The following is a 12,991-nucleotide window of genomic DNA, read 5'->3' on the forward strand; positions in this document are numbered from 1 at the left end:
AGCCTGGCTTGGAGAATTTTGAGCATTATTTTACTAGCGTGTGAGATGAGTGCAATTGTGTAGTAGTTTGAGCATTTTTGGCATTGCCTTTCTTTGGGATTGGAATGAAAACTGACCTTTTCCAGTCCTGTGGCCACTGCTGAGTTTTCCAAATTTTCTGGCATATTGAGTGCAGCACTTTCACAGCATCATCTTTCAGGATTTGAAATAGCTCGACTGGAATTCCATCACCTCCACTAGCTTTGTTCGTTACTAGTCTGCAATGGTCAGAAACTGAAGTACCCAATGAGAGCTGAAAATTTTAAAGGAGTTTCAGGTAAATTTAGAATCTGGGATTTATTAGAATATTAATTTAGAATCTCAACCTTTGAATTCCCACAACTGTGGTCATGAATTGTGCAACGCGTCACAGTGCTGAAGCGTGCAGACTTGGGGTAGGTGCCTATGTGCCTCTCGTGTTTTCTTCCACTAACCTCTGTATCATTATCTATGGAAGATAGTGCTTGGGGGAGGCCCTCCAAGGAGAACAGTCACGGGCAAACAAAAAACTTTTAGCAGGCTGGGGCAGAGTGTCCTTGCTGTTCCCGTCCATGTGTTTTTATGGATCAGTTGACATGGTCTTGGCCTCCTGTCCTTTTCTAGTCAAGTTATGTAACTATTGATTTATCTTACTCCATATTCCATTAGAGACCTCTGATTAGGACAGAGATTGATTTGGATTAACAAACATCTCTGGGGTTGCAAAGGTCTCCAAGAAGGTAAAAAGCATTGGTCATCAATATTTGAGCTCAGTTAAGCATTGACTAAGGCCATTTTTATTGATGCTGTCAACTTGAGAGGTTGGAAAACTTGATAGAGAGATGATGTATTTGTTTGCTGTGGCTGCTTGAACAAAGTGCCACAAACCAGAGACATTTAATAGAAATGTATTGTCTTACAGTTCTAGAGGCCAGAACTTCACCTTCAAGATCAAGGTGTTGGCAGTGCTGGTTCTTTCTGAGGGTTCTGAGGGAGAATCTGACCCAAGCCTCTCACCTAGCTTCTGGTGGTTTGCTGGACATCTTTGTAAAAACATCACCCTGATCCCTGCTGCTGTCTGTAGATGATGCTCTCCCTGCGTGTTTTCTGTTTCCAAATTTCCCCTTTTTATAGGACACCTGTCATATTGGATTAGGGCCTTCCCTACTCCAGTATGACCTCATCTTACCTAATCACATATGTAATGATCCTATTTCCAAATAAGGTCACGTTCTGAGGTACTGAGGGCTAGGACTTCATATAAATTCTGGGGGATACAATTTACTCCAAAATAGATGGGAAGGAGTCAAGTGAATAGAGAAGTGACATGCAGAAACTCATGTAGACCATCACTCTTTCCTGATCTGTTTTCTGTCTCCAACGCTTTTTTCCTCTATTTCTATTTAGACTAAGAGAGGTTTCCCTCTTTCAATCTAGAAACATTGGGTTGTCCAAAAATTTCATTTGGATTTTTGCATTAGATGTTATGGAAAAATATTAACAAAATTTTTGGACAACCCAATATGTTTTCCCAGACAAATAGTGGGGCTCTTTTCCAGTGCCTATCTTTAAAAATTGGTGTGATAGGTGTGGTTCTTCTTCCACACCAGTCCCCTAAAGTATTTTGAAGAATTTTGACAATAGGAATCAGGAATTGAGTTTCTCTTCTTTCCTTACAGTATTCCTTTTTCTTCCCTATGTTCCCAGTGCTAAATGTATAGTAGGAATTCAGTCAAAGGTCTTTAATTTAAATGAATTCAGATGACTCTCCCCACCCACCTCAAGCAACAAAATAGAGATTCATGTGCTAGAATAAATCATCATTTTTATTATTTCTTATGAACAAGTTATTTCAGAATAGCATTGTAAATTTTAGAATTAGTGGAAACAATAAGTAAAGATCAATTTTTTTAAGTGATAATTCCTCAGAAATGTATGTCTTCAGGTCATAGAAGATTACCTATAAGCAATTGGCCTTGGACAAACATAAGTTTGTCTTGAAGTTTTAAAGAGCTCTTTTGCCCTGTGAGAATGACTTAATATGAATAAAATAGATTGCTCTGGGTGGATTGAAAACAGGTACATCTCTACTATGGAATTCTAATAATCTTTTTATTCACTTAAAAATTTACATACAGTAAAATTATCAATATTCTTTTGAACTTGCTACTTTCTCAAAATTCACTTATCCCAATAACTGTCAAAGTCTTAAGTCTAATGAATCTTCTTTCAATATGTTTCCTAACACTTTCTTTTTTTATGACTTATTTTGAAATAATAGTCTGTGGGCTATTTTATAAAACAGAGTTTTATTTCTATTGGTTGTCTCAAGTCACTTTGCACAATGGCAGTTGTATAATGAATGGGGACAAGAGTGATAGGCAGTGGTATCATGGATCACTAGCTTGTTGAACCTGAGGTCCTTTAAAGCATGCGAGAGAACCACCAACTATCCATCTCTCAAGCTGGATAAAAGCTACACAAACACACTGGATGGAAACAGACAACCAAATCAGTATGGCTTTGTTAACTGCTCTGGTGTTAAATTAGCTCTTTTAAGATTTTACTATGCTTAGCCCTCTCTCTCTACTCAAGATAAGATAAATCACTTCCTCATTAATAGTGCATGTGTGGATCTTAACTTGACTGTGTCTATATTACAGTCAGTGGTTCAAATCATCAAGCCCACTGCCAGCACGCTGGCATGGTCTAGCTCGCTGTCCTCTTCCTGCCCTGTTAACAGCTGAAGAACTCAGACTATCCACGACAGCAGTATCGAAATTCATGAGTTATTATCCTCATATGTTACTTCTGAAGTCTTTTCTAAAGCCTAATGTTTATCTGTCTGAAACCCAGAAGACACTGATTTAATAAAACATTAGCTGATAATTTCCAACAGTTATTTCAATAGATTTAAACTTCCCCCCAGCCCCACATAGTTAAATCAAAGTCGCTAACACTACACACAAGTTAAATATCTCTATCACCACTTGATCTGAAGATAGTAAGCCATTTCCATGGCTGGAGCAACCACCAACCCAAAGGTCCTAGCACACGTAGAAGGGAAAATATCTGCTGTGGAGTTCTCTGAAGTCAGTATTCATCATGGAATGGGTATTCGGGATGGTCACGCCACCTGCCAAAACAATTCCCCCAAAGGGGAAAAGTTCACTTCTAATGTTGCACATCTGTGTGTATTACTAGCATCCTTTGATAATTTCACCAACCACTCCCTCTTTTCTCTTACTCATTCCATTTTCATTTTGTGCCCAGCTTCCGCCCAAGGTTCCTCTCAAGCTAGCGCCTTTTACTGAAGCCCCAGATAGCACTCTGGTGTAGGTGTGTGTGTGGAATAGGGGGTGGGTAGAGGAAGGCTGTGTGTGTATATGTGCTCAGTCATGTGTAAATCTTTGCATCTCTTTGGACTGTAGCCTGCCAGGCTCCTCTGTCCATGGGATTCTTCAGGCAAGAATAATGGTGAAACAGTCTATAAAAGGACTACAGTGTGTATGCCTGTTCTGAAACACACCTAAGATTTAGTTCTCTGTAAGTATTATGTGCTTTAAATTGTCAATAAAATATTAAACAAAACCAAAAAGGCTCTCAAAGTTCACCCAGATTAAAAATAGAAGAACTGGGACCCAGCATTTCTAAATGATATATTTTTTTAATCAATCTTTGTTTCTCCTTGCTGATTTTTCTAGTTATTTCCTGGTGCAATGAGTTATTTTCACAGTGTTGCTAGAACTAGGTATGAAAAATGTCAAATGTCAAACCAATTAATGTCACCAACCAACTGTAAAAATAGCAACACATTGGTGGATTTTGTCTCTTACTATCTCTTTTTAATTTAGATATTTATTCAATAGAAATAGTTTATCTTTGAGACCTGTTAATTAACCTATAAATGTTTGTTAGTTACGTGTTTGTGTTTACTTTTTGTTCTGGAGGTGCTTTTTGATGTCAATTAATTTCTTCCCTTGGAAAATTCACATTAGAAAGCTGTTTTATTAATTCAGAAATTGATTTAGAAATTCAGTATTAGCATAGTCAGCAGTTTCTGACTCATGAAAAATAGTGAGACCAATAAGATAAGTGCCCAAACTATATGAACCATCTTAGTTAGCATTTAAAAAATGCTCACTTAAAGAGAAGATTGTAAAAAGAAGATTAGTATCCATATGATTTCAAGAACTGGAAATATTAATGAATGATTATTAAGAAAAAAGGTATGTGTGTATACAAATATATACATGTATATATGCGTGAACTATTTTTTAATTTTTAAGGCTCTATAATATTCAGAGATTAAAAGGTTATTTCTGTTGATAGGTGAACTTGGCAACATTTTGAAGGAATTTTTCTGTGGGCAGTCAGGCAATTTCCCTGGTGGCTCAGCCGGTAAAATGTCTGCCTGCAATGCGGAAGATCTGAGTTCCATCCCTGGGTCTGGAAGATACCCTGGAGAAGGAAATGGCAACCCGCTCCAGTACTCTTGCCTGGAAAATTCCATAGATGGAGGAGCCTGGTGGGCTACAGTCCATGGGGTCGCAAAGTGTCGGACACGACAGCAACTTCACTTTCACTTTCACTTTCTTTCAAGTCAGGCAATAGGTAAACCAGATACTCCAACTCTTATAGACAAACGTTGGTCTAAAACTTGTTTCTTGTCTCCCAACTTGGTGCTCTTTCTGCTACACTCTCATGCCTCTTTCCCAAGAATTGTTCTTGCTGACAACTTTGCTCTAATTTGTGCCCACTTTGATTTTTAAGGAAGAAATAAATACGTTGTTTGAATATGCCACTGTTGTATTAACATATGAACGCAGTGACTTATTTCTCCTCACTGTCTTTAACCTGTTATGCCTTAACCTAACCAATGGAAATGTCCTAAATGCCAGAATTCTTCTTTTAAATAAAAATGTAGGTTTGTATGAAGCTCCTAATCCAGGACATGCTGCCCACCGGCCTTTACCCTTGTTCCTTCTGTGGACATGGTCCTGATTTCTAAGAGCCTGTTGGTTGACTCTTGACAACCCAGCACCACTGGGCAGGAACTAATTCATGATCCCCCAGAACTCACATGAGCAATTCCACATAGCGGATGTTTTTATTTAAGGCTTCAATGTCCTTCATTTCTTCTTCAGTGAAAGAAAAGTCAAAGATCTGAAATAACAGAAACAAAAAAACACATTTGGAATAGAAGATGAGTCGAGCTTGGGATCTGGGGGAGGGGCCAGCAGTGAGAGCCCTTCAAAGATTTATGGGCATCTCTGAAAATGTCCTAGAGGAACTAGGCAGGTGCTGGGAGGCCACTCCACCTATAGGGAGCCGGAATTCTTTCTGCCCTTGGTCTTTAAGACAATCCTGCTGGGGACATCTTGCAACAAATTTCAAGTGTTCTGAAACAATATGCATTCAGAACATTTCCTGAAATTCTAGAAGTAAGGAATTCTTGCTACTTTGGTATAAGATGCTGAGCTTTTGAGTCTGGACAGTGACCTTCATGCACTTTTTTTTTTTTTTTTACAAAAATATTCCTTGGTCTCTAAATTTGCTTATGTATTTTTTTAACTTTTAATTTGCTTTATTTCATCCTGTTAATTCTTTCATCACTTTTAATGTCTTTTACATTTTCATTGTTTTATTTTCTTTTTAGCTTATACACTTTATACATTGGTTTTATGATGGTCCTTTATGAACGTTTAAATAGTTTGTTTTAGCTTATTTTTATTTTTAGCACTTGGCTTATCTGTTTACAATCTATCTTCTATTACTCTTGTATCTTTCTAAAAAGTATTTATTTTAGTAATTTACATTAATAAATTTTAATTATATAATACATAAATATATTAAAAAAATGAAAGACTTCTTTGTAAATGAAAGACTATAGAAGCACATCAACATGTATGGAGTAGAAAAAACAAAAAAGTGCGTTGATATCCATCACATCAATCCTAGTCTCCTTCCTACAGATTCCTTCCAAACATTCAGCACACCAAGAGCAAAATGCAAGAATTGTATCATATTTTTATCATTCTGCAGCTTTATCTCATTCGCATAATATGTCTGGGTGATCTCTTCTGTCAAAATATATAGACCATCTAGCCACTGCATCCATCATATAGATATGTATGATTTACTTTGTCACTTCCCCAAGGATCATTTCCAAGTGGTCTTTTCAGAGCATTCTTTCCTTTGATTATTTATTATCCAAGTATTAGAGCTTATGAGATTGTATAAGGAATTTTATTATAACATAAAACAGTCATGAAGAAATCACTTAAAAAATAAATCCTTACAAGTTTCCTTTCTCCTTAACACCTTCCCCCACTGAGAGTGGCTATCTGTCACATGACATCACCTCCTTTAGCACAGGAAAAGGGATGACCCTCAGGGGACCAATCAAGGTATCTGGTTCATTGGACACTGATTATTATGAGGGTAGCAATGACCCATAAAGGGACAAGCAGGGATTGATAAGAGATAGAAGCCTTTCTCTGTGATTGTCCTTACTAAACATGAGTAATAGATTAACCTGGACTGTGTGTGCCATCATATGGAGAAAGGGGGTGGGGAGAACTCAATTCTTTTATAAATCATTTGAATAGCTCTGTCCAATCATGTCTGATCTATCCATGAATTTTCTAGTTATGAGAGTCAGTAAATTGTATCTTTTTTTCTTTGGTAAGTTTGAATTGCATTCCTTCATGTGGTAGCACAAAAGCCCTGAAAATAATTATCTAATATGGATGTCTTCCCACATCGGTATTTATAGTTTCACTTTACTATTTAAAAATGGATATAAAGGCACACATACTATGTAAATTCATTTCTATGACATTCTAGGAAGTGCAAACTAGTCTTTAGGGATAGAAAACAAATCATTACTTGGCTTGGGCTTGGGGACCAGGAGGAATAGATTCTAAAGGGGCCTAAAGAGACTGTTGGAGATACTAGAGATGTTTATTCCACTGATTGTGGTGGTTTCATGGATGTGTACATATGTCAAAACTTTTCCAATTTTACACTTTATGTTCAGTTCATTGCATTTCAATTTAACCTCAATAGAGTTCTTTAAAAAAGAAAAATACAGAAAAATGGCTATATAATCTTTCATTGCACAAATAAATCATATTTTGTTTTCCAAGATCCTACTGAAAATTGTTCCCAGTTTTTTTTTAGCTGATAAAGTATGCTGTAATAAACATCTGTATACATGCACATAAACATGCAAATGTATCTATAGGGAGAGATTGTTGGGTCAGTGGAGATATATATATATATATATATATATATATATATATATATTTGAATTTTGATGGAGCTGGGAAAAGGTCTTTCTCCAAATTAGTATTTCTGACAGCATTATATGAAAATGCCTGTTTTCCCACATATTTTCAGCATTCTGATTATTTCCCTATCTGAGGGGGTAAATACTGTCTCATTTTTATCTTTATGAGTAAGACAAAAAACAACTTACTTTTGAGATTTTAATTATCAACTGATGGGTAATGATTAACTTTACATGGTAATTTTCTATAGCTGCATTTATTAATGCCTAGCAGTTATTCTTTGGGAGTAGCATGGTAAACTAATTACTCCATTGTTTAGTGACATATTTTCTAATCTATAATTTATAATGATGGTTACAGATTACTTATAGAGGAAATAAAGGAGGTTGGCATTCATGGCAAGAGTGAACATCAACTTTCTAGGAATCAGCGAACTAAGAGGGACTGGAATGGGTGAATTTAACTCAGATGATCATTATATCTACTACTGTGGGCAAAAATCTCTTAGAAGAAATGGAATAGCCATCACAGTCAAAAAAAGAGTCCAAAACACAGTATTTGGATGCAGTCTCAAAAACGGCAGAATGATCTCTGTTTGTTTCCAAGGCAAACCATTCAATATCATGGTAATCCAAGTCTATGCCCTGACTAGTAACACTGAAGAAGCTGAAGTTGAACGGTTCTATGAAGATCTACAAGACTTCTAGAACTAACGCCCCAAAAAAGATGTCCTTTTAATTATAGGGGACTGGAATGCAAAAGTAGGAAGTCAAGAAACACCTGGAGTAACAGGCAAATTTGGCCTTGGAGTACAGAATGAAGCAGGGCAAATGCTAATAGAGTTCTGCCAAGAGAAAGCACTGGTCATAGCAAACACCCTTTTCCAACAACACAAGAGAAGACTCTACACATGGACATCACCAGATGGTCAACACCAAAATCAGATTGATTATAGTCCTTGAGGCCAAAGATGAAGAAGCTCTATACAGTCAGGAAAAACAAGACTGAGAGCTGACTGTGGCTCTGATAATGAACTCCTTATTACCAAATTCAGACTTAAGTTGAAGAAAGTGCAGAAAACAACTATATCATTCAGGTATGACCTAAATCAAATCCCTTGTAACTATACAGTGGAAGTGAGAAATAGATTTTTTTAAGGGACTAGATCTGATAGAGTGCCTGATGAACTATGGACGGAGGTTCATGACATTGTACAGGAGATACCATCCCCATGGAAAAGAAATGCAAAAAAGCAAAACGGCTGTCTGAGGAGGCCTTACAAATAGCTGTGAAAAGAAGAGAAGTGAAAAGCAAAGGAGAAAAGGAAAGATATAAGCATCTGAAGGCAGAGTTCCAAAGAATAGCAAGGAGAGATAAGAAAGCCTTCCTCAGCAATCAATGCAAAGAAATAGAGGAAAACAATAGAACGGAAAAGACTAGAGATCTCTTCAAGATAATTGGAGATACCAAGGGGACATTGCATGCAAAGATGGGCTCAATAAAGGACAGAAATGATATGGACCTAACAGAAGCAGAAGATATTAAGAAGAGGTGGCAAGAATACACAGAAGAACTATACAAAAAAGATCTTCATGACCCAGATAATCACGATGGTATGATCACTCACCTAGAGCCAGACATCCTGGATGTGAAGTCAAGTGGGCCTTAGGAAGCATCACTATGAACAAAGCTAGTGGAGGTGAAGGAATTCCAGTGGAGGTATTTCAAATCCAGAAAGATGATGCTGTGAAAATGCTGTACTCAATATACCAGCAAATTTGGAAAACTCAGCAGTGGCCACAGGACTGGAAAAGGTCGGTTTTCATTCCAATCCCAAATAAAGGCAGTGCCAAAGAACTCTCAAACTACTACACAGTTGCACTCATCACACATTCTAGTAAAGTAATGCTCAAAATTCTTCAAGCCAGGCTTCAGCAGTTCATGAACCACGAACTTCCAGATATTCAAGGTGGTTTTAGAAAAGGCAGAGGAACCAGAGATCAAATTGCCAACATCTGCTGGATCATGGAAAAAGCAAGAGAGTTCCAGAAAAACATCTATTTCTGCTTTATTGACTATGCCAAAGCCTTTGACTGTGTGGATCGCAATAAACTGTGGAAAATTCTGAAAGAGATGGGAATACCAGGCTACCAGACCTGCCTCTTGGGAAACCTATATGCAGGTCAGGAAGAACAGTTAGAACTGGACATGGAACAACAGACTGGTTCCAAATTGGAAAAGGAGTACATCAAGGCTGTATATTGTCACCCTGCTTATTTAACTTGTATGCAGAGTACATCATGAGAAATGCTGGGCTGGAGGAAGCACAAGCTGGAATCAAGATTGCCGGGACAAATATCAATAACCTAAGAGTTGCAGATAACACCCCCCTTATGGCAGAAAGTAAAGAAGAACTAAAGGGCCTCTTGATGAAAGTGAAAGAGGAGAATGAGAAAGTTGGCTTAAAGCTCAACATCAGAAAATGAAGATCATGGCATCAGTCCCATCATGTCATGGCAGATAGATGGGAAAACAGTGGCTGACTTTATTTTTCTAGGCTCCAAAATCACTGCAGATGGTGATTGCAGCCATGAAATTAAAAGATGCTTACTCCTTGGAAGGAAAGTTATGAACAACCTAGACAGCATATTAAAAAGCAGAGACATCACTTTGTCAAAAAAGGTCTGTCTAGTCAAGGCTATGGTTTTTCCAGTAGTCATGTAGGGATGTGAGAGTTGGACTATAAAAAAAGCTGAGGGCAGAGAACTGAGCCTTTTGAACTGTGGTGTTGGAGAAGATTCTTGAGAGTCCCTTGGACTGCAAGGAGATCCAACCAGTCCATTCTGAAGGAGATCAGCCCTGGGTGTTCATTGGTAGGACTGATGTTGAAGCTGAAGCCACCTGATGCGAAGAGCTGACTCATTTGAAAAGACCCTGATGCTGGGAAAGATTGAGGACATGAGGAAAAGGGGATGACAGAGGATTAGACGGTTAGATGGCAACACAGACTCAATGGACATGGGTTTGGGTGGACTCTGTGAGTTGGTGTTGGACAGGGAGGCCTGGCATGCTGCAGTTCATGGGGTCGCAAAGATTCAGACACAACTGAGAGACTGAACTGAACTGGCATTCATGAAGTCTAAATGATCATCTTCAATAATTTCCGAATTTGTCCCCAACTTTTTCTAGAGCTATTAAGAAGGTGGAAAGTTGACTACTATGAATTTCAAATTTTATACCTTCTATTCCTGCTGTGCTGACAGAGAAGGGAGACAGTTGTGTCCAGAGTCAATAGGTAAGGAAACAGAAGGAATAAAGGAGCTAGATCGCATAGAAGCAGCAAAGCAATCCCTGAGTTACTAGAAACTATCACAAATTCAGCTAAAATTAAATCCAGACATGGGTGGAATGGGTTGAGGAGTTAATATAAAATAACATATGAAGTCATTGCAGCTTTCTTATTGATCTGAACAGAAAATTCTCTTTAAAAATACAAAACAATACAAAACACTACTTTTTACATTTCCAGAAGCAATTCTCTTACTTGAAAGTTTTCTTTGATCCTTTCAGGGTTAAAGCTTTTAGGAATGACAACCACTCCTCGCTGGATGTTGAAACGCAGAACAATTTGAGCTACTGTTTTATTGTACTTTTTCCCCAGTGTGTTTAGAAATGGATCCTTTAGCAAAGGTGGGACAGAGACATTCACCCTTAAAAAAAAAAAAAAGAAATCAAGACATGTATCATATTTAGGCCGAGTAATGAAATTAACAGATGCTTACTCCTTGGAAGGAAAGTTATGACCAACCTAAACAGCATATTAAAAATCAGAGACATCACTTTGTCAACAAAGATCCATCTAGTCAAGGCTATTGTTTTTCCAGTATTCATGTATGGATGTGAGAGTTGGAGTATAAAGAAAGCTGAGTGCAGAAGAATTGATCCTTTTGAACTGTGGTGTTGGAGAAGACTCTTGAGAGTCTCTTGGACTGCAAGGAGATCCAACCAGTCCATGCTAAAGGAGATCAGTCCTGGGTGTTCATTGGAAGTACTGATGTTGAAGCTGAAACTCCAATACTTCGGCCACCTGATTTGAAGAGCTGAGTCATTTGAAAAGACCCTGATGTTGGGAAAGATTGAAGGCAGGAGGAGAAGGGGACAACAGAGGATGAGATGGTTAGATGGCATCACCGACTCAATGGATGTGAGTTTGGGTAAACTCCGGGAGTTGGTGATGGACAGGGAGACCTGGCGTGCTGCAGTTCATGGGGTTGCAAAGAGTCGGACACAACTGAACGACTGAACTGAACTGAATGAGAACTGGTGGTTAATCAATCACCCTCCTCCTCTGACAGCATCCCCCCTCACCTTCACCTGGTAAGCTATCCAAAACACTCAGGTCACCTGTAACCAAGTTCTCTGAATGCAGAGTATTCAGAAGACTAGTGCTTAGTATGGGAAGATCAAGACAGGCATGTTCATAGACCTGCCTCTTCCAGAGTGCTCAGTCATGTCCGACTTTTTGAGGCCCCTTAGACTGTAGCCTACCAAGCTCCTCTGTCCGTGGAATTTCCCAGGCAAGGATACCGGAGTAGGTTGCCATTTCCTCCTCCAGGGGATCTTCCTAACCCAAGGACTGAATCCACATCTCATGCATCTTCTGCATTGGCAAGCAGTTCTTATAACTAGCACCACCTAGGAAGCCCACTCTTCCAGAAGGCAAACAATACTAATATTTCTTTGCTGGATCTTATAGAGAGAATGGGGTTGGAAGTAGGCACACAGGGAAAGGCAAGAAGACTGAAGGAGAAGCAGAGGCACAACTCTTGAAATCAGAGTGGAAAATTTCCTACTTAAGTCTGTGGAAGAGATCACAGTAGAAGTATTGCCACTGAATACAGAGATTTTAAAAATTCAAAAATTTCAGAATATGGCTGAATATTACTTTGGCAGGTAATAATCAAGGTACTGGTAGGCAATTTCATAGGTAGACCAAGTGATTATTACACCTCAGTGAGGAAGGTTTTGTTAGCTGTAATTTGTATATGTGAAGAATGACTTGAAGAGATTGTTACTTCCTTAAGATCACACAGATGAATAGTCATTTCAGTCAAGCAATTTACATTAGCCTAATACTCCAAAGGAAATATACTTACTGAGGAGACAGACTGCATTACTTACTGTCAGGAAGCATTTAACAGGAGGCTTCCTGTGTGCTGTTTTGGATCTGTCAGGAATCCTCTGTTCCTTATTAATTCCTGAATATTCAGGAATTGAGAGGCAAGCCTCTCCCGGGACTGAGGAATCCAGGCATTCCCTGGGGCTGAGGAATCCAGGCATTCCCTTCATTAGTTTTTCAATACGGCGGTAAGTACCCTCTTCCTTCTTATGAACCAAAGGGTAAAAGTGATTGTTTACAACTCTCTCTCTCTTTAATATGGATCACCTATGTTTTGTAAGTCTGGAATTTTAATCTTTATCTTTGCTGAGAATAACTACCTTGTTAAGACAGTAAATATGCCCACACCATGTTGACTAAAACACCTTTGTTCCATCAGAGCTTTGGTCCCCGTGTCTTGCTTTCTCTCTCTCTCTCTCTCTCTCTCTCTCTCTCTCTCTCTCTCTCTCTCTCTCTCTTTCTCTTTCAGCCTAATTCTTTGGAGTGCAGAGGCCCATCA

At 38.4% G+C, this 12,991-nt stretch overlaps 1 protein-coding gene across 2 annotated transcripts in view; it reads right to left on the reverse strand.

The window, feature by feature from the left end:
- The window catches only part of AKR1D1 (aldo-keto reductase family 1 member D1), a 51,757-nt gene continuing 40,875 nt past the window's right edge, over nt 2,110-12,991 (reverse strand). For both annotated transcript variants that reach the window (XM_005679512.3, XM_018046892.1), the window contains 3 exons: nt 10,858-11,023; nt 5,102-5,184; nt 2,110-3,154 (listed from right to left, as the gene is read on the reverse strand). In XM_005679512.3, coding sequence (XP_005679569.1) covers nt 3,112-3,154; nt 5,102-5,184; nt 10,858-11,023 — 292 coding nt within the window. In that variant the 3' untranslated portion in view covers nt 2,110-3,111. The remainder of the gene's footprint in view (nt 3,155-5,101; nt 5,185-10,857; nt 11,024-12,991) is intronic.

The sequence above is a fragment of the Capra hircus genome, chromosome 4, assembly GCF_001704415.2.
Source record: "Capra hircus breed San Clemente chromosome 4, ASM170441v1, whole genome shotgun sequence".
In the NCBI taxonomy this organism is placed as follows: domain Eukaryota; kingdom Metazoa; phylum Chordata; class Mammalia; order Artiodactyla; family Bovidae; genus Capra; species Capra hircus.